Source organism: Parasteatoda tepidariorum, chromosome 9 (assembly GCF_982258835.1).
Source record: "Parasteatoda tepidariorum strain Cologne lab strain chromosome 9, Ptep-v5.0, whole genome shotgun sequence".
NCBI classification, from domain to species: Eukaryota; Metazoa; Arthropoda; class Arachnida; order Araneae; family Theridiidae; genus Parasteatoda; species Parasteatoda tepidariorum.
Window position 1 is genome coordinate 89,730,030 of NC_141763.1, and position 22,584 is coordinate 89,752,613.

The 22,584-nt window shown below is 28.4% G+C and overlaps 1 protein-coding gene across 2 annotated transcripts in view; it reads left to right on the forward strand.

Moving 5' to 3' along the window:
• Positions 1-21,098, forward strand: part of LOC107456030 (protogenin B) — a 110,831-nt gene extending 89,733 nt beyond the window's left edge. For both annotated transcript variants that reach the window (XM_043048318.3, XM_087152326.1), the window contains 10 exons: positions 991-1,179; positions 4,169-4,288; positions 6,363-6,531; positions 10,304-10,434; positions 11,801-11,968; positions 14,159-14,317; positions 15,252-15,354; positions 15,496-15,676; positions 19,192-19,293; positions 20,455-21,098. In XM_043048318.3, the coding sequence (XP_042904252.2) occupies positions 991-1,179; positions 4,169-4,288; positions 6,363-6,531; positions 10,304-10,434; positions 11,801-11,968; positions 14,159-14,317; positions 15,252-15,354; positions 15,496-15,676; positions 19,192-19,293; positions 20,455-21,027 (1,895 nt within the window). In that variant the 3' untranslated portion in view covers positions 21,028-21,098. The remainder of the gene's footprint in view (positions 1-990; positions 1,180-4,168; positions 4,289-6,362; positions 6,532-10,303; positions 10,435-11,800; positions 11,969-14,158; positions 14,318-15,251; positions 15,355-15,495; positions 15,677-19,191; positions 19,294-20,454) is intronic.
• Positions 21,099-22,584: the final 1,486 nt, after the last annotated feature.

Consider the following 22,584-nt stretch of genomic DNA (forward strand, 5'->3'; position numbering starts at 1 on the left):
AAGCCTTGTTGAAAAGTTTTGCCATATCCTGGATGATCTTCAAGACTATGGAAGTAAAGGATATAGCAGTTATTCTGCTGTACTATGGAGACTAAGTCTCCTTAGGACCCAGTACTTCCATACTTCTGGGTCCCTTTTCACTAAGAGCAGTCCCTATTTAGATGGTGAATTTCCTACCTCTCTATCCATTTATTAATATTTGCATTCGTAATTATTCTATCTAACAATAGACAATATCGGAGATGATTGTGCTCCGGAAAAAATCTGGATTTTTCGTTGCCCGTGATCTGGAAATCCAAGATCCAGAAGTTTCAAGAAATCATTGATCACATTTATGTAAAAAATTTCTTGTATATTTAAAAATATAAGAACTAGAGTTTATACTTGGCATCTCTTTCATTTGTAAATATTTTTTTTCTGGTGGAATAAGAAATGTGATTAGAGATAGAAGTAAACTTATGCATAATTATTAATTTAAATTATGCTACATATAATTTATTTAGAATTTCATGCTGTGCAAATATCAATGATATAAATTTGTAAAGATAATAATTTTTTGAAATGCGTCATTAATGATTTTACTCAAGAAGTTTCCAGGATTTTTGAATAGGGCTTACAATCACCCCTGCGATACAAAGAATTTCAAAACTAGAAGAGTTATATTTGAACAATCAAGTATTTTAATTGGGGGTTGCATCAAGAGAAAATAATGATGTAATTTGACACTCAGAATTAATTACCGTTAGCTACTAATAACAAAGCAAAAGCAGTTATATATATATGTTGGCATGGTATTTTATTTCATGCTGGAGAATTATGCGTCCCCTCTCCGCTTTTTGATGTGTTACGCTGTGCTGGAGGAGGTGACAATAAAGTATAAGCCTTATTCAAGAATTTCTAAGAAAATTCATTTGAAGATTTCAATCTCTTCTATTCAAAAATATATGATTAAATGATCTGAAAGTAATTAAATATTTTTTTTTCTTTCAGTCCCTTTCCCTCCCACTCTACATTTAACTGTTGTTAACAACACTGCTTTAGAAGTGAAATGGAGTATGACCCCCGATAACCCCTATCCAGTGACGGGCTATTACCTCTCGTACAGACAGCAAAATAAACCCCTCCAACAACCTATTTCCCTCCCTGCTAATGCCACTAAGTTTCTTCTATCTGACTTGGGTAAGATTCCAACTTTTGCAATTAGTATATTTCTATTTTTTGTAATACTGTCAAACCTCGAACCATCGTTCCCGCATCTTTCGTTTTCCCATATGCATTATCTTGTTTTAATGGTTCTGTCGTAAGTGCTGTTCTTAATGTTAATAATTGAGTTCTCCCTAGAAAAAAACAAGGGCAGGTTGCTTCTTTATAGAAATGAGAACTTTTAGTGTTGAAAGGGCACTCACTTTTAGAATTTATTGAAACGCACAATATTATGTAATTACCGAATTTGATCCTCAGTTTTTAAATTAACCTCTTACACTATTTTATGTTTGTTTCACAAAGTAATCCTCACTCATTATTAAACAAGAAGAAAAATGTGAAGCTTTTGTAAAATAATTAAAGATAAGCTAAAAAGCAATCTCTGTGTATGTTTAAAATTTCTTCTTCTTCAAAAAAAAGTTATTTTAAGAAAAAGGATTAAGGGATTAAATGATAAAGCTTTTTTTTATATTCTAAAATGAAAACTATCAGAAAATAAAGGTGCATTTTTAAATAAAAAATATTTATTTTAAAAAAAAAAGTAAAATTTAAAATCACTAAAAAAATTACCCTTCCCAAATAAAAGGATTTCAATACCTTCGGAGCTGAATAATATGAGAATAATACACTATATAACTGGACAACATAAGAAAAATCTTACATTCATTATCCTATTATTCACATTCTATTCATTATTCTTTTGCATTGTTGAAGTTTTTGCTTTTGACAAATAATTCGTTCAATTAAACATTTTAAAACTAATTATTTAAATATTTTTTTAAAAAATCCATTACTTCTTTATTATTTTTCATATATTTTTAAATCATTGTTTGATATTTTAAGTTGACCTGCATTTAGCGTTTTCCTGTATCGACGACCATTCGCAATAAGTGGTCCCTTGAGAAACGACAGTCTGAGGTTGTACTGTATAGGATAACCTCTGAAATCTGAGTTTGGCATGTCTAGATTTAGTTGTATTATTTAAACCAGTAGAGTTGTAAGAGGAAAAAAAAAAGTTTTTCAACATTAGGATTTTTGGTCCTTACATCATGGTTTTTGATATTTTTTTTATAGTTATTGTACAGTTTTTCACAAGGCTTTTAAAGTACCTATATTTTTAATCCAATATTATTTCAATGTGTGACTATTGATTTTGTGCAAATGCTTTATCAGTTTTTGTGCTGTTCGGTTCCATAGTAAATCCCATGTGCTTTTTAATAATTTTTTTAAGCAGTCATTGTAACATATTTCCAATTATAAAATGACGACATGCACATTTCCAATGTTTATCTCGTGAATGCTATTGTATTTTTAATACGATGATTCTAGGATGCCCATATTTCTGTGATCACTTTTTGACAGGTTTGCTTTTGGACAATTTAATTGCAATATCTTTAATAGCTATTTTAAATAGTTTATATTGCAAATTTCAGTGTGGTTTTTTAATATTCTGTTTTTTTTTTTAACTCCTCCTCCCGATATCCCGATTTTACAGTACACCAAGTTGAGTGTTTGTTTCACACAAGGTGTAATAATTTCATAAAAATCATCTGCTTTTCAAATGATAAAGGACTTTAAAATTTCAGATTTTCAAGCTTTACCCTATATTAATGATTTGTAATATATAATTATAATTTAGCAATATATATCTTTTTCTGTATATGATTTTCTTTTGCATGTATAAGTAACCGTTCGCAATATATCCTTTTGATATTAGTTCAATTCAAAGAAGCGGTCAATTTCCTAATAAATGGGGCATCAGGTTCTTTTCTAATTTAAAGTTCATAACCATACATTGTTTATCTTGACTTTCAGCTGTTATAGCAAACATTTAATCTTTGGTATTGAATTTTGCATATTTTATCTTGCAAAGAGAAAAATTTCCTGTTAAAGTGTCTTTCATAGTTATTTTATGATAAAAATTGCTTATCTAGGAGAAATTTCTCTACAAATACAAAATATTAAGCCTGTTAATGAATCACTTTCTTTTTTTTTAAATCTTTTATCAATTGTCGTTTTTCTTATTCGTCCTCAACCAAACTATTACTGAATAACAAAGAGGGACATTTCTTGTTTCTTTCTTAGTTATTCTGTGATAAAATATCATATTGAGAAATTTTTCTGCAAACTTGCCTAAATGCGAAATTTTAAGTCAATAAATTTATCACTTTTTTTCCTCATTCTTCTTAAAAACAGTTAAATTGAGAGATGATTAACTACCCAATTTTAAATACAGAACCCGTTTTCCGGAAATCAGAAAACTGGAAAACCAAAAAACCGGAACGAAATTCGATAAATTTTCCCGCCATTAAAAAATTTTTTTTTTTTTCCTCATAAGATTTTAGGATTTTTCCTTCTTTTTTGAAAGATGTTCACCTTACCATCATTTTGGAAATAATCATTAGTGTATTACTTCATCGTTTTTTCTGCTTTTTAAGATTATTTCCAAAAAATTTTATTTTTTAGTTGGGTTTAACAATAAAAAAACGGCTTTTTGTAGCGATTCAGAAAACCAGAAAAATCAGTTATCCGGAATAGTGATGGTCCCGATTGTTCCGGATAATCGGTTCCCTACTGTATCTAGAAGTTTTAAACGATAAGTTATCAGCAAATTCAAAATTTGCAAAAATTGTTGCATGAATCATAACATTTTGTTATTATTATATATTATTAGAACTGTATTCATTTTTTTGAAAATTATCTTTTATCATTTATCTTGCAATTCTTTATTTTAAATACATCATTAAACATGATTATTTATTGTAAGAGCTCTGATTTACTGCAGGTTAATCTATTCAACTTGAATTTTTATGTATACGAGAAAATTGTTCAAAATGAAATTCTTTACCATATTTTAGAATAATTTAAAAAACATACTTTAATAATTAAAAAAAAGTTTTTTTTCTTCCAATAATGAAATAAAATTTTTTTTGAATTGTTTTAATTGTATTTTATTTCTAAATAGATCCCCAGTCTTGGTATGAAGTGCACTTGGTTGCATTCAACAAGAAAGGTGAAAGTCGAGAAGCTGTTCGCAACATCATCACTTTTTCGGGTGACAATCCTGACATTGAAACTGTTGAAGGTAATATTGATATTGTTAATTGCTTGATAATGGTTTTAATCATTAATTTCCTTGTTCAACATTAAAGGCCGAATGGCGAGGTCACAAAATTAGTAATCCTATGTACAGGGATGAGATTTTTCCGCTTTTTAGCGGATTTCCGCTTTTTTCACTTATCTCTTGAATTTCAGCTTTTTTATCAAAAATTCAGATTTTTCTAAAAATTTCACTTTTTTTTATAAATATTCCGCTTTTTCAGAAAATTCACCGATTTTCAAAGAGAAACAGAAAATTCAAACTACATAGCTACCAATCCTTTCTTATTTTTACTTATTTTAACTATTTTCTCCCCTTTTACTCGCAGCAAATAAGATTTTCCGAATTTTTTACCCGCCCTCCAGATAGATCCGATTTTCATAGTTCAAACGACGCTGCTTCTGACAAGCCTTTTAGAGGTCCTAAGCCTGGAATCTGCTAATATCTCGATTCTTATTCACACGATTTTAATATATCAAACATAGCTTTTCATATAAACTGGAAGGGAATAAATTCAAAACTTACATTCGGTGTTTGCAAAGAAGAAAAAATAGGATTTGTCACAAGATGTTTGAAGATGGACTAATGACTAAATATAGCAAACATAAAAGATATAGCAAACAAAATCACTTAAAAAGGGATTTAATTAAAAAAATTTTTTGGGGAAAAAGAGTTAATTAACTCATCATCAAAATTTTATTTATAATTGCTGTTATTTATGCTATAAAATGCAAAATTCTTATCAAGTAAAAAACAATTATCTATACAGTTGCTGATTGTCATGTAATTTTTCAAACTAAAATAGCAATTTTTGTATGTTAAGGAGTTACTATATATTTCTACTTCACTGTTATTGATATGTTTCAGAGGGCTGTATTTAGATTAGATTATAATATGAACATAATGATTCGGTCCATTGTTAAAGTTTTTTTTCCCAATATAATTTAAAAAGTAATATTACCGATATATTTGCTATAAATCACATAACAGTATTTATTAAAAGAAATGAAATATTAATTTATATTCTCAGTAGTTTTAATTTGCTGAACCAGGTAGTTTTTCAAGTAGTAATTGTCTCTTATGTGAACTGAGGAAAAATATAATTTCCAGCTTTATTTTTTCAATTGGTAATTTTTTTTCCACTAAATGTTAAGTATCAATGTAATCGTTTTTATAATAATAGATTAGTGCACAATTGTATGTCAACACATTATTTATTACCTTAAACTGTCTGGAATTTATTATTAAAGGGTTGCGCTTGCGTAAAATTTACTATCGTGGAAATTCAGCTTTTTTGCCTTTCGGCTAATCTCATCCCTGTATGTATCTCTGATTAAAATTATTTTACTCGGACGAGCTTAGACCGCTAAACATGAGCCCATTTTCAGTGCCTTGTTTTGAGTGCTTGAAACATGTTAACTTTTTCCACTTTAATTTATGAAATTTTCCCATTTCATATCTTTCTACTTTAGTTTCCTGGGATTATTCATTTCGTTGTTTATAACTAATATTGAATCTATATACATCTTTATCTATGTATTATTTTATACTTTTAATACTTTTAATGCTTGTAAATATTAAGAAAGAATTTTAAGTTTCTCCTAATTTAGTAATAGGAAATAATGGTCCATTTGCTTTAATTAGCTAATCTTCAAAATTTTGAGTTAATATCTGTCAAAAGTGAACCATTTATACTCATTGTAAATTATTTAGATGAAAATAACAGCCTTTCTTATTAGTGAGGATTTAGATTTTTGTTTTAAAAAAAAGCTTTTTTTATGTTTTAAAAGTTATTTTTCGATAAAAATTGTGATCGTTTCAGTTTAAAATTTTGTGAAAACTTGGAGTTAAACTGGTGAATATGCTTTTGCCAGCTTAATTGTTTAAAATTTTCTTTCATTCTTCTATTAATGTGTTTATTTTTTAAATTTTAGAGAGTTAAATGGCTAATTGTTCATAATTATTGTTAATTTTATTTGCTAACCTTAGTTTTTGAACTTTCCCATTAAACATAGCTTGTTTCTTATTTCAAATTATTCATCTGATTTTCTGTTTTCAGTTGTTGAACCTCCTCATCAATTAGATGCTGAACCTCTAAGTTCATCAAGTATTCGTCTCACTTGGAAGACACCAGAAACTAGTAGAAATATTAGTTATTATACAGTTCGATATCATCCAGTCTTTACAAATGGCCTAGTCAATGAATCCTACATATACTACATCAGAAGGTAAGAAGACAATGAAAAAATTTTTTTAGTCATTATTTTTTTAAAAAAAATAATTTTTTAAGAAAGATCTATTTTTAAAGTGAAAAATTTTCTGCATTTAAATAAATATCAATGACTTAATTTTTTGAAACATAATGTTATTAATATCATAATTAGGGGTTCACAACCTTTTTGAGTGAAGGACCACTTGCACAGCAGGTTGGCTAACGAAGGGCCGCACATGTATTTAGACATGTTAATGACAAATGTAGTAATGTTTATTTAAACATTAGCGTTCCATTTTTTTTATCAATAAACTTAGTAATATCAATAACTTAGTAGTGTTCCATTATTAGAATTCATTCAAAAATAAAAAAAACTTATATATATATATTATAGTATATTAGTTATACTTTTTTTATCATATGAGCAATAGATTTATCAAAATAAATAAACATTGAGGAAAAGAAATAATTTTTTTTTAATCATATCATGCAATTACAAAAACTAATTTTAGAATTAAATTCTAATAAATAAAAAAAAACTGCAATGCCTACAGAATGAAAGTAGGAAAAAGTTTAGTCGTAATTAAGTAATATAAATTCAAATTAAATATTTTAATTGAGGAAAATTTATAGGTTTTGAACAAAAGCCTAAAATAAAAACAAAACTGTGATAGTTCAAAATAAAATTCAATGCTTATTTTGTAATGTACTTTATTATTTTATTTTATTAATTATTAGGTTTTTATATCGTAAACATTTTCCTTTTTTTTATCGAAAAAGATCACTTAAGCAACAAAAAATTGAAATCTAAACTACAAACAGTGAGCAGTTTAAAAATTCACGTTTTCCGCCATTTTATGAATTTCTCAAGTTGCAATAACATTATTTAAATTAGGGAGGGATGTAACAAGTATTTGGCCCTTCTGTGAAAAATTCAGTTGGTTGAATGATCAGTCAAATATTTGGCAAAATATTTTTAAGAAATGTATTTTTTTATTTTTGAATTTTTATAGATATTACCTTTTTTTTTTAAAAATTATAATCAGACAAGTCAATTTTGTCATTTTTTCGATACTTTGAGAATTGAGAAGGATTTTTCCCCATTTTTTGCTGTTTTTATTATAACCCAGCATTTTAACAGAACTTCTCATACTATTAATTTATTATCACTCTTTACATGTACTGTAATATAAATAACCAGTAACATAGAAAAGTGTGATTTTCAGTATTAAAGTTTTGTTTCAGGAACTGAGAAAAATTTGTTTTTTTGTTTTTTTCTTTTTTTTAGGCATTTTTATTATGCCTCAGCATTTTTTTAAAAAATAAAGTTACAAATAAAATTTATTTTCTAGCAATTTTTTCTTCTTCTAAAATTATGGCAATGAGAAAAATTTAAATTGAGATTTTCGGCATAAGATTTTCATTTAAAAAATTAAGAACGTTTTTACTATCTTTTTATTTTCTTTAAATAAAAAAAAACTTTTTTTAGGCATTTTCATTATGACGCAGTAATTTTTAATAGCATTTCTGTTGACTTAATTCTTTTTTCTTGGCTTTTTCTGGCAATTGAAAAACTGAGATGTTCAGCTTTAAAAATTTTTTTCAAAAATTAAGATTCATTTTTATGTTCTCTGTTTCGCTATTCAACATTTTCAAAAACGTTCTTGATTGGCCTTATTTCTTAGAGTTAATTTATGAATACGTTTTTCCAGGAAATATTATTCTGAGCATTGAAATTTTAGTTTCAGTATTGCTATGCTGCTAAAAGATTTTACTATTTGGCCCCAAGTGTGCGGCGTTCAGTCGATTTTTTCTTCTTCTTCTTCTTGTCGAATATTTGGTTTTTGATCAAATCACAATTCATTACCACATTCGACCAAATCATATTCGTTGCGGAAATAAAAATGAAGGAAAAGTAACTAGGATTTACGATAAAACTGTACCGAAATACCGTATCAAAAAGTGATTATTTTATTGCTCGATTAACAATCACGTGTCGTAATAATATCATAGTTAAATAACGGGATTTGTCAAAATCGTGTGGAGAAGTACAGAAATAATTGGGAAAAAATATATTTATGCTGAACTCAGCACGAATAAAACGTGTCAAATGCATGATTTAAAATTTGCATGTCGTAATAGAATAATTGAAATTTTTTCAATTCTAAAAAAAGAAAGAGTTGCAAGAAAAAAGAGAGAATTATTCTAAATAAAGAAAGAATTGCAAAAAAAAAAGATAAAAAATCACTTAGATTTAAGATGAAATCGTCACACATAAAGTGCACAAAAAGTGATTATTTAAATTTGCGATCTGAAGCACTCGTCGTAATAAAAATTCGGGATTTTTGAAATCACGTAGAAAAGCGAAAATAACTGTTTAAAAAAATCATTTATATTACGATAAAATCAGCTTAAAAAAAGCGCGTTAAACGTACATTTACTGAAGAATCTGTTAAAATTGATTGTTTCAAAATGTGATGACTTAAAAGTGCGATTAAAAATTGCCATTTTTAAAATTTTTTTTATTGTGTTTAGAAGTTCTCGCGGGCCGCACTTCAGTAGTCGAAGGGCCGCAGGTTGTGCACCTCTAATCATAATAAAAATTATTGAAATATTTTTTAATACTTTTTTTTGACAATCAAATAATTGATTAAAAAAAAATCAAATATTTATTTGAGGTTTGTTGCTTTTTCCAAACAATCTAAGACTTAATTTTTTAAGAATTTTTAAATTTAATGTTAGGAAATACACAACTATGACATCCATAAAACAACTACACAGAGCATTATATATATATATAAAATGCTTATAAAAAATTATTATTAAAGAAAATGCATTTATGTTGTAATTTTAGCTCATAAATTTTTTTTTATGATGCTTTGTGTTATAGTTGTGTATTACCTAGTATTAAATTTAAGAAAAAAATTAAGTTTTAGATTGATTGAAACATTTTTGAACGAAGCAACAAACCTTAGATAAATATTTGATTTTTTTAAAATCTGTTATTTGATTTTATCAATTATTTGATTTTTCCTTTATCAATTATTCTTAACTTCTTAGTTGAAGTTTTTTGGTGTAAGTTACCCAGATTAATTTAACTATAGACTTGAAGCTTATTTCTATAATTATCTTGTATATCACATTTTATGTATTCTGGAACCATTTAATATGTTTCGTAAGCCATTTAAATTTTTTGAAATCCAAAAATAATGTAGGTTAGATAAAATAACTTGTCTTACTAAATTATCACAAAAAAAACCATTACATAAATATGGAAATATTGCTGTCTCTCAATATTTTCAAACTTTCAGAATGACCAATTTTGAGATTCATACAGAACTATAAGCACATTCAGCTTTGGGCTGCAAGTCACCTACTGGTAATTTCGTCTTATTTCTTGCCCAAGGATTGTCATACAAACTTCGAAGCTTAATGAGGTTTTTTATAAACGAAGTTGAGCCATGAGGAAAAGTCCATTGAATTCAAGTCTGGTGAACAAGGTGGCTATTGTTTAACTGTGTGAAAGTCAGAGAAATGTGCCTTGCACCATTCTTAACACAAACATTTGATAATTTTTATTTTCTTAAATTAAGAAAAAAAATCAAATAAGGTTTACTGAGATTTTTACCTTTTATTTATTTTACATATTTTCACAGTCGTTAATTCTTGAAATTTTATAATCCAGTTTGCACATACGCCATAGATGGATCTTTTAAAATAAATTTTTCAAACTCAGTTAAAAATAAAATCTCATGTACTTCAAAAGATGTGTACTTTATCTCTTCTAGTACAAACAATGAAGTTGTCATCATGGATTTGCAGCCTTTTATGTTGTATGAATTTTCTGTTCGTTCACACGATGTGGACAAACGCCAAGGTCCTTATAGCTCCACAGTTGAATGCAGAACAAATGAAGCATGTAAGTTACATTCTTGAACTCTCATTATACGTTCAAATAAGTGGATTTGAGAAAACCAGAATTCATAAAAAATCATGAAATTGTTTGTATAAATCTTATTTATTTGTTAATTTTTTTTAAAAACAAAATATTGTAATTATTTTTGAAAATCAAAATAGGGTTTTGATGTTGTTCACACCCCTTTTTTTCTCTCTCTCTACCTTTATTATTATTTATTAAGCTATTTTATGTTCTCTCTCCTCCTCTTAAAATTTATTTTTAGATTTATTTAAACTTAATGCTACCCTTATGGGGTATAGAAACATAGGGTTAATTCATACCCTTTGTTTGTTGCCATAAGTTGATCTTGTTTGAAAATCTTTCAAAATCATCTCAGACTCTTTCCTAGCATTCTGAGAGTAACTGAAAGTTCTTTTTTAAAATGTGTCAGTTTTTTCTTATTTTAGACTTTAATAAAATTTAGCTATCTATAAAACTTGGATGGAGTTTAAACTGAAATAGTTTAAAGTAAGATTATTTAGGTTGAGAATTCTGTAAAGGAATTTTGTGACTCACTTTTGTGCTTGAATTCTTGACACAGTTAATGTAATTCTGTTTATGACATGGACGAGAAAATTGAGAATTTATATGAGGTTATTTGAAAATGACACTGAATGCTATTGCTACTTAGTTTTTATCAGAATCCAAAATTTCTAATCACCAGCTCGCCATTGGCAACCTAATATTAAGGGCAGTCAAGTAAGTTTTGTCTTATTAAATGGTGTGTTTCAAATCAAACAATGCCATAGTTTGCTTAAAAGAAGAAAAAAAATAGAATCACATTTTAATAATTAGATTTGCTAAGTGGTTAATAGCTTCAAATGTGTGTTTAGATATATTTTGATCAATAGTAAGCATATTAAATTTTTCTTAGTAATTTTGAAACGATGACTCTCAGAAATCTCATTTTCTTAAAATGTCTTAGAATGATTTCTTATTTTTTTGAGAATACAACTAGATAGCTTGACTTTTAAGCTCCTCTCTTGGGGTTCAATAAAAGTTTAGTACATTGTGTTATCGGCAATTTTGACATTTTGAAGTGTATGCAAAGTTTCCCTACTGTGTTTTTGAATAGTTTTTTCTATTTTTGAAAATTTTAACATTTTGATATTTTTTTTTTGTATTAAAATTTTTATGTTATATTTGAGATGAAAAAATAAATTTTAAGACTATGATAATCTATAAAAACTCCAATTATCTCATATTAAAATGCTTTGTAAATTTGTTAATCAAACTGATTTAAATAGACGAACTGTGATTATTTTGCTTTTGTTCACATATTATATGTTTTATTTTCAATTTATTTGTATGAATTTTTTTTTCTTAGTGCCATCTGTTCCTCAAGATATGACATGGGCTCCAGTTGATGCCAACTCCATTCGTTTGAATTGGCAAGCACCCAAATATACAAATGGCATTATAACTGCCTACTACATACTCTATAGTACAAAAAATGACAATAAGCTTAATTCATGGAAAATAAAAGAGGAGAAAGGTAATTTTAGCATTTAAGTTGTGTATAATTTTTTATGGGTATTATGTATCATTTTTACTGAAATGTGTTAGAACGAACATATTTTTTGTTTTGTTAAAAATTGAAGTTGTTGAAAAATTGAAGAGTTTTATTAAAAATTGAAGTAATAAGCATGTTTTTAAAATGAGTTGTTTAAAATGAGCTGCACAATTATGTTTTAAGATGAGTTGGTCAGGGGATTAAAACGTTGGGGCCAATTTAAAGCCCCTACACAAAATTTAAATTTGTAAAATAAGAACCTTCATAAAATTCAAATTTCTATGTTAAGATCCTCTTCACAAAATTCAATTTTATTAACCCTTTCGTGCCGACTGTCACATATTCCTGCCAGCAAGAAGCGCACTCACTTTCCGACCGACACACCGGTGTGCCAGAGCGTTTTCTCGTTCACCCCTGATCGTCACTCATTTGTGGCAGTGTCCTCGAACGTTTTAAAAAATAAAATTTCTGCCAGAAGAGGGCATTGTATGTCCATTTGGTTTCAGATACATGTAGATTTGACCTTCTACTCTAAATTATAGAATTATGACTCACATACATGTGGTTTTTAGGGGGAAGGAATGGAGGAGAAAGAAATGTTTTATGACGACTCTTTAAATTTGCACGAGGTATTTGTTTACAGTAAGCATTGGAGGTTTTTTTTTTTGCTACAGCATTGGGTATTTCGATTTGCAGTCCAGTTTTTACTGCAATGCTAGTGTTTTCAAATTTTTCATGCGAAAAACGAATTTTAAGTCGTTTATTTAGTTTTCAGATATATAATGTTAAAAGTTATTAAATGGTAAGTGCATAATGGAAATAAAATGTGTAAAATATATATTTAAACAGGAAATAACTTAAGTAAATGAAGTATCTATAGAAATATATATAAAGCACATGCCATTTAAATACTCTACAGAACATTATTAAACAATGAGTTGACATTTTGGTAATTTCATGGATTTAAGCTTAACAGCAAAAAACCCTCCGGCCCAGGACAGACGCTCGCTCGCGAGACTGCCGGCCTCAGCGATAAGCACATGTTTGCGCTTCCCATCGCGAAATGGTTAAAGAGACACCATAAAGTCGAAATTGGGAAAATCCCGCTTTCACGAAGATTCACTTTATTCAATTACTTGAACTTTAATTGTTTTACAAATTATTGCGCACATTTTAAATATTTTTGAATTTTGATATTAAATATAAAATATGATTGCTAAAATCTAATTTTTTACTTGATTTAAAAATTTTCAACTATGAGTTCTAAAAAATAAAACCTGAATTGACTTTTGAAGTAAGACACATTATATGGTTCAGTTGTTAAAAAAATAAATTAATAAATAAAATGCATATATATTTATATATTTAAATTCCTCATTTTATGAAATGATGATTTTGATTATTTTTTTTATAAATAGGTTTGAAAATATACTGTAGATTTTTTTAACTCTTATTTAATAAATAAATTAAAATAAAAGTAAAGATATAAATAAAAGTGACATGAATTTTAGTTTAAAATTCATCTATGGAAGACTGATGTTTTATAAAAGTTTTTTTTTAATAAATTTTAATTTTATTTAAAATTAATCAAATTGATAAGTTTTTATAATCTATATTTTTTTTAATATAAAATCTGTATTTTTTAATGAAGTAACTTAAATAAGCATTTCTGAAACAACAGATAATTGTTATGCATTGCTTGATCTAAATCGATTCCACCAGTATATTAATAAAACTTGCTAATTAACTGCGAATGAATGAACTGAAAAGTTGAAACTTAAGGAGACATTTTTTATATCTTCAATGAATAATAATGAAGAAAAATGAAATTAAGCATTATTTTACTTTCATACGATACTATTTTCACTTCTTAAATTTGAATAATTACTGTATTTTATTTTTTTCTGGAAATCATGTCTTTAATTCTTATGAACTAAAAAGTTGAAGCTTTAGGAGACATTTTTATATCTCTAATGAATAATAATAATGAAGAAAAATGAAATTTTGATTATATTTTTCTTCATACAATCCTATTTTCACTTCTTAAGTTTGAATAATTACTGTCTTTTATTTCTTTTTCCAGAAATCATGTCTTTAATTTTTAAATTAAAATTTTATAAGTTCTTGGAAAAGAACTACATTGTGAATTACAACTGTTGTTTTCTTTTAAAGGCTCAGAGCTGACATCACTTCTAACTGGGCTTAGTAGCAACACAATTTATTATTTGCGAATGAGAGCCAGGAATTCTGCCGGCATGAGCCCTCCGACAAGTGTAGAACGAATAAATATTCCAGTCAGGCATAACATTACCAGACCTCCTAGTCCAGAATGTAAGCCTATTATTTGCTGTTACTATCATAGTTAATTTTTAAATGACTTAGAAACACAAGGTGTCTACCATTGACGAGAATCTCAACCAAAAATCTCTCTTAGTGGTTCTGTTAATTACCACCTCTTTCTGAAACTTAATTCCTATTTCACAATTTTGGATTTGTGAGAGAAATTGTATCTTAGCAATCAATTAGCTCAAAAATCTACGAAAATTGTCAAATTTAGAGTAATGTTCATTGAAATTTTTGTAATTGTTAGACACTTTGTTATAGCATTATAGCTTTTACTTTTGTTAAAATATCTTTTAACTTGTTAATTTTTAAAAACTTTGGTAGACAATCACTTAGAGTGAATGAATACTTCAGTTAGGCATAACTTTATCTTCTTGTACAAAATATCTGCTGTGACTAAGAAATAATTATTTATGGCATTCTAGTGCTTACTTTTCTTATAAAATCACTTCTCACTCTATATGAAATGTTTTTTTAATTTTATATTTTAAGGGTTTCTAATTATTTTTAATCAAACAGGTGAGTTAATTCTTTTTTCTTATTTGTAAGAAACAATAAATTAATAAGATAATAAAATATTAAAATGTGTTTTACGCAGGATTTATTTCTGAAATTAAAATAAGCTCTTCAAATTTTTCAAAAGTAAACCGCCAAGTGTATAATCTGAATGCAGCTGTGCTGTTTTATTCTGGACACTATATTTTATTGTACTTGTTTTCAGTCAGTTATGATTGTCTTATTAATTTGTAATCTTGCTTTAAATTACCAAATAAAATAAAATCCTTTAAAAACTTCTCAGTTGAAGATCATGTAAAAGTAGGAAAAGAAATACAGATTCTTAGAATGTATCCAACATGTGTTGTGTTTTAAAAATTATCTCTTGTGCAGTAAGGGAAAATGTATTTATTTTTTTATGATTTAGCTATTGAAGCTGAGCCTAGCAATCCGCTTCTTGGAATCATCATTGGAGTTAGCATTGGTTTAGTGTGCATCATCATTTGCGCTGCTATCATTTGTCGCAAAAGGTATACAAATATTTTTAAGTCACTTCATTCTTAAATAGGAGTTACTTGGCAAACTGTAAAACTTTTCTATTGAATGAGGCATTAAAAATGATCTGCATTGTTTTTAAATATGAATTCATCATGGTATGTATGAATCAATAGGTGCTGCATATCTAATCCAGATCCTGCGTCTTCTGAAGGAAGAAGTTGTTGTGGGAATGGTTATATTCCCCATTTGAATGGTCACATATTGAGCGGCCACTCTGCTAACAGAACTACTATTGAAAGCCGTGAAATGGAAACCTATCCCAATGGCTCTAATCAACACCATTTGGATACAAAGGTACTTTTATGTTTCAGTAATTGCATTAACAGACTTAATTACTTTTTCTGCTTGCAGTTTTTTATTTTATAATTATTGTTGAACAGCCGATCCAATTTTGGGTTAAAGACAACCAATGTTCAACTACATAGCCTTGTAATTTTGAATCAAATCCAGAAGAAACTCCTGGATCAGTACCCCAGAGGAATTGATTTGTTATGGGAATGTGGAGGACTTTGCGACTCAACAGATTTAACATCAGAGATGAGATTTTTCCTCTTTTTAGCGGATTTCAGCCTTTTTCGCTTTTGTCACTCGAATTTTAGCCTTTTTATCAAAAACTCAGATTCTCTAAAACTTTTTTTTAAAATAAATATTTCGCCTTTTCTGAAAATTCAGTCGTTGAAATAAAATAATCATATTTATTTCGATTTGATAAATAGATATAATACATCGAAAGATATATAGGAAATTCTGACTACGTAGCTGCCAACCCTTCGGCATATCTGCTTATTTTAGCTATTAGCTTTTACGAGCAGAAAATGAGATTTTCCTCATTTTTACCCGTCCGCTAGATAGCTCATATTTTCGTAATCAGGACGTCGCTGCATTTTAATATCAAACATCGATTTTGGTATTTACCTGATTTAAAAGTTGAGCGTTGCGATTCCTATTCTCGCGATTTCAATATCGTTCTTTGCAGCTCTTATTTACGAGTTTTAAAAACTCTATATAACGATTCATATTCACGCGAGTTTATCTGATGCCGTGATTCGTTTTTGCAGTTCTAATATCCAACATCTATTTTCGTGTGATTTAAAAATTACCCTTTTACACGTGACTTAAAAATTAGGCTTATTCACGCCATTTAGAAAATATGCATCGTAATTCGTATTTATGCGATCTTAAAGTTACGCATCATGATTTGTATTTTCACATTTTTGAAATTCAATATCGAGTTTCTTTCACGTCATTTCAATATCGTGATTTATATTCATGCGATTTTAAAATCCTTTATCGCGATTCTTGTGAAAAGTATGTTTTTTTTCTTGAATTAGTTATACTATAAATGTGGCAGCTTTTCTATCGGCGATTATTGCTATATATATGCATCTCAACATCAACGAAACTGGATGAGAATATGTTACTGATATTTTTGCTATAAATCTGTAAGAATTACTCGCGTAAAAATTCAGCTTTTAGCCAATCTCATTCCTGTAACATGCATCTAATATTGCAATTCAGTATTCATGCAGTTAGTTGTAATATCAAACATTGATTTTCATATTTATACTTGATTTTAAAACTACTAAATTTCAATTCGTATTTACGTGATTTAAAAATTCAGTATCGCAATTTGTATTTTCGGATTTTTGAAGTAAAATATCTTGATTCATATTCACACAATTTTAAAATCCATTATCGCAGATTCGTCTAAGAAGTAAGTTTTTTCTTCAATTAGTTACTATAAAGGTATGATATTGTTCAATAGTCGGTAATTTAATTATAGATACTAGTCCAAAAAATTATGTTAAATATGAAACATATCTGGTATATAAATTTATATCTTGATATTGATTTTTTGCATATAAAATTTTCAGGATTTTTCATTTTTTGTCACAGTTATCCCTGCGAAAATTTTTGCCCCCAGCATTTAAAACTGACTTTAGGTTTTCCAGTGCTCATATATATTTTCTCTGAACTTTAAGTTTTAAATGTTCGTAAGAAAGACTTCATTATGAAAAGGTTTCTCCTGCCGTATAGCATCCTCTTAAGACTAAGAAGAATCATAATAATTACACTGTTTAATGTAAACATACAAACTAACCAATCCTGTTTAAAACCAAAATAAATATTCCTCCTGGTGAGAACCAATTCCTCATTGTGAGAAATCTAACATGGCAGCGACTTTTCGTGTTCAAACAAGTTTCTCTCTCTTCCAATATTGAATAAGTGCGGATAGTGTGTTTGTTCTTCAAATGTAACGGACAGGTATAGACCTTCTTTACTTGACAACATTAATAAATAAATAATTATTTTGTCAGTGGCTTAAATCAGGAAACAAATCTCTTACAGAAATAAATATTTATTCGACCACTCTGAAACATGAATTAAATTACAAATGATTGGATGAAAAAGTTAACATACTAATTAGCTACACATAACTGAGCCCCGTGCTGGCCCACAGACTTATCTTCCAGAAGAAGCTTACATAATAGTAGCTTTTTCAAACAGAGGGAACATCGAGATACTGTGTCATTGACATATCACAAGCTACTAAGCATGTTGCATAAATTATTTTACAAGTAGGTGAAGAGTTGAGTGGTAACTGACATTGTCTCACGAACATGCTTTGTTACCAACCCCGATGAACGCACGGCATCAAACTTTTGTGACTCTGTGACATAACCAAAGATATACAGTGAGCATAGATGTGGCTGATTTGACGTGATTATCGATCACATTTCCAGCAAAACTGAACATGGGAATCTCCATTAGTTCGCATTGATCAGTAGTCGGTGACCTCAACTCCTGTACACGTAAAGAGGCATGGGCCTTTGACGAAAAAATTCTAGCTTCACCCTAGGTTATGATTTTGGGAAAAGTAAAAATAATTGCATTTTTTCTCTAGAGATGCTGAAATTAATTTGGGATTATCATTCTTTTCTTTAGTTATTTATTTATTATAAGAATATTATTGTACATGTCATATGCATATTTGTGAGTACAGGCTGTTTGTTGTAGGATGTTGTTTGTAGGATGAGGTGAGTAATGTACGTTCTTGCATAAAAATGCTGATATATTTAAACTGACCATATCGCAGACTTAGATAAAATAAAAAATCTTTCTACACAGACAAAACCACAATTAAAAAACTTTCTGCGAGCAATTGATTAAGTCTTGTAACTAGTTTCAACCCTTTTGTTGAAACGAATTTTGACAAAATTTGTTTAAAAATAGATTTTTTAAAAAAAAATGGTTTTATTTTTATAAAATTCTAAATTGTTTCATACCACAGGGATGAGTTGGTAAAAAACCAAAGAAGCTGATAATAGAAAAGCAAAAAATGCTGAGTGCAAAACACTTTTTAAATAACTGAAAAAATTGTTAATTTTAAATTGCTTTTGCAAAGGTGGGCACTTCAAAAAAAAGATTAGTTTTCTTTGAAAAGAGGGATTTTTTATTAAACTAAAAAACGCGAAATTTCAAAAGAATGTGAGGAAAATTCATCCACGATAGCAGCATGTTTGAAAGTCAATTGTGATAACGTAATTGCATGATAGTGTGGCTACGCAAAACAAAGTAGGAAATTCTTATATTGCTCTCAAATTGACCTACATGTTGGGACAGGGAAATCCAACCTTTTTTTTTAATGAGAAATACTAAAAAAATTTCTGCAATGAGTACAAATTTTCTGCTAATGGCGTTTGTGTATGTTATACATATTTGCTATATCAATTTACTGTGTAAGTCATTAGTGTTTATCATTATTTTTGATCAACTTTGTAAAACGTCCATGTACTTTTTTCCCCTAGGGTGGCTACCCTACAAAGTTATGCAACGGCAAAGTCAATGGACTTCCAAAGCAAATAATTAAGGGTAACCATGCACCCGTACAAAACAATCGATGTGAAAAGGTGGGTATGGGAAATTTGTATGTCGATTTCCTCTTTTTTTTAATGCTCAACTACATATTCTCATTGATTTTCTTTCTATTTTCTGATTTCATTTAATTCTATATCTCATTATTGTTCATCTCATTCTTATTCTGTTGTAAACAGATGCTGAATAAAAAACTAATTAAATTAAAAAAACTAATTATAATCGTTGTTAATTTTAGATTTTCAATTTATTTAACTGTACAAAGCTTGTATATTACATAGAATTTCAATCATATTATTAAATATAAATCTTTTGGTTTAATAATCAAATGGGGGAGCTGAAGAAAATTATTCTGGAGTATAGAGTTGGAAAAATTTGCTCGACTCTGATTCTGGTTAGTTAAAAGCTTGAAAGAAGTAAAGTTACTGATCTTATGAAAATTATTTTTACAAATATTTTTGTAAACAAATATATTGCATACAAATACACTTTAATGATTGTATTGTTGGTAATCACACACTCATGCGAATAAAAGGTAGCAGAGAAAAAATTGTTGCTTAACTTTTGTTATTGCATGGTCACTTGTGTTTGTATTCACTTTCTTTACTTCAACAGTGCTGGAATACCTGGTTCGACTTACTCAAGCAATTGAGGCATAATAATTCAGTTAAAAGTTCAGATTGCCTTTTAAAATAAGAGTTTATTATTTAATAAAAGTTTATTACTTAATAGAGGAGGTTTATTATTTAATAATTTGCAATAATCTCCCTAGCCCCTGATAAAAAAATATTGGGTTAAATTTACTAAGTATTACAGTTCTTTTGTTTATGAAAAACAAGGTCTTGGAATTAAAAAAGTATTTCAAATTTAAAAAAACGAAGAAAAATTAACAAATATTTTTAAAAAAATGATTGATCGTGTAAATAAAGGATTTTCATGGAGCCAAAATTACTCTTGTTTTATTTTTTTAGTTTATCTTGTTGTCTATTTTTTTTTATTGTATGTTTTTACAAAAAATATTTTAATTCATTGCAATGAAATTTTCCCTAGAAGTTTTTAGTGTTAGTTTATCAAATTTCATCCTATTTAACCGAGTAATTTTTGTTGTAAGCACATAATTTTTTTTTTGTAAAAATCTAATTTTTTCTAATATCATATAATTGCTTACTTGTACATGATGTATTTTCTTCCTTCAGTCAATCAGCCATGAAAGCCCTCCCGCTACGAAACAGCTCATGCGTTATGCTCCCAGCGACTGCAAAGTGTCTGAAAACGGCTGGGGGGATGAACCTGGTGACGTTACATCATCCACTATTTTGCTGGATGAGAATCTGCAGTCAGAATCTGCAGAGTGCAGCAGCAACGGCACTCCCAGACACTGGAAGTGTGACTCATCTACAAATGGTGCTAAAAATAAAAAAGAGGCTGAAAGTTCCTGCAATACTGAATCAAAGAACGATTCCCTTCACAAACTCGTTCCACAAACTCCTTGCACAGTGCCACCTACATCCCCCTCTCCCTCATCATCCCATCCATCTCCGTCAGACTGTTATCTCCCGACGACACGGGAGAATGACCAAAACTATGTGCCATCCATAGACTCATCACGGGGAGAGGAGAGGGACAAGAGCTCCGCCGCAGCTAATACTAGCAGGGCTAGCAATGGCGACGAGCAGTCCTCGCTACCCTTTTCAGTGAATGCATTTCTTTCACCTCTTGCTGGTCCACGTTTTTCTCAGTCATCCAACGCAAATGCTGAGCCAACCTAAAACAGATCTGAGTTTTTCTCATTTCGATTTTATTTTAAAGTGCAGAAAAAATTTCAAAAAAAAAGAGAAAACAATTAAGGTCCGACGAGGGACCAACGACTCCCTCCGGGAATCCATAGAATGTCAGAAGCGGGTATTTTTATGGACTGTTTTATAGTTATGTTACAAATGTTTATTACAACTCGAAAGCATTCACTGTTATTTTTCACTTGTACCGTAGAATACGTATTTAAATTTTTACCTTTTTTTTTTAAAAAAAAGAAGAGAAATTAACTCAAAAACATTTAATTTAGTAAAGAGAGTTTCTATAAGCAAGTGAAAACAGCTAGTGTACTGCTGGAGTTTAACTGGAGTGCACTGTTACCACTAGTACAAATTGACAATTTTTAATAAACTATCTCAACTAATCCATTCATGGAGCCTTTTGAATTATTACATTCCATCAGTAGAAAATTGCTTCTTCAGCGCCATCTGCATTGTATATAACAGGATAGAATCATCAGTTTCGTTTTTAACTGACGCACTTGGGTTGAGAAATCTTTGGATGTCAAGCTTTTTAATTTTTAGATGCAAATTCATGATTTATTACCAAATTTCCGTATATTTGTTATTTATAGGTCAGAAATCATTCATTTTAATTTGATGATGTTACCTTCCTAATAAGTGTTCCTCAATTCTGAGAGATCTTTTTTTTTTTTTTTTTTTTTTTTGTTTGTTTTTAATTTAAAATTAAAATTAGTTTTTGAATTTAAATATGAAAATTATTTGCTTTTGTTTGGCTATCTGTTTTTTTTCTCCCTATAATTTTTCCGTGCCTTTTTTTTTCTATTTAACATTACCTTTAAATTTTTATCAAAATATCAAGTATAATTTCCATTTTAATAGCCTCTACAACTTAAATAATATTACCAATTTTTTAAGCAATTAATTTTTTCTAACAATTCTACTTTGTTGTAAAATTGTTTGGCAGTTATTTTCTATTGAAAAGGTTCTTAGCTTCGAGGAATTTACTTATTTTTTATTTAATGTGGTTCGTATCAAAAATATATTAAGTATTCTGCTGACATATGTATCTGATATTCCTGTGGAATTATGAATGTTTTTACATTAATTTTTATCAGTTTATTGATTTTGTCTTTATTCACATAATCTGAAGCATTTATAAGTGTATTTGTATAAATTTAAATCAATTATCAATCTAATAGAAGATATTGACATATTTTTTAAATTTTTTGTGCAAGTTAAAAAAATTTTGCCATATTTCATTACTGCAGTTTCTGCAATAATCCAAAACAATTGTAATTTCTTGTACTATTCTTCTACTTTACAAAATGTGCGTTTGTTGAATTTTACTGCAAGCAATAATGTAATTAACTGTAAGGAGACTTAATGCAGTAAATTTAAGGAGGCTATAGAAATAAATTATAAGGAGATTTCAGAAATTAATTTTTATGAATACAACTTTATGAATGAATGTCTAAAGCTTTTTTGATTATTTGTATTAATTTTATATATAATCAAGAATCAACAAGTTTAAAATTTTGCAGAATAGAAATT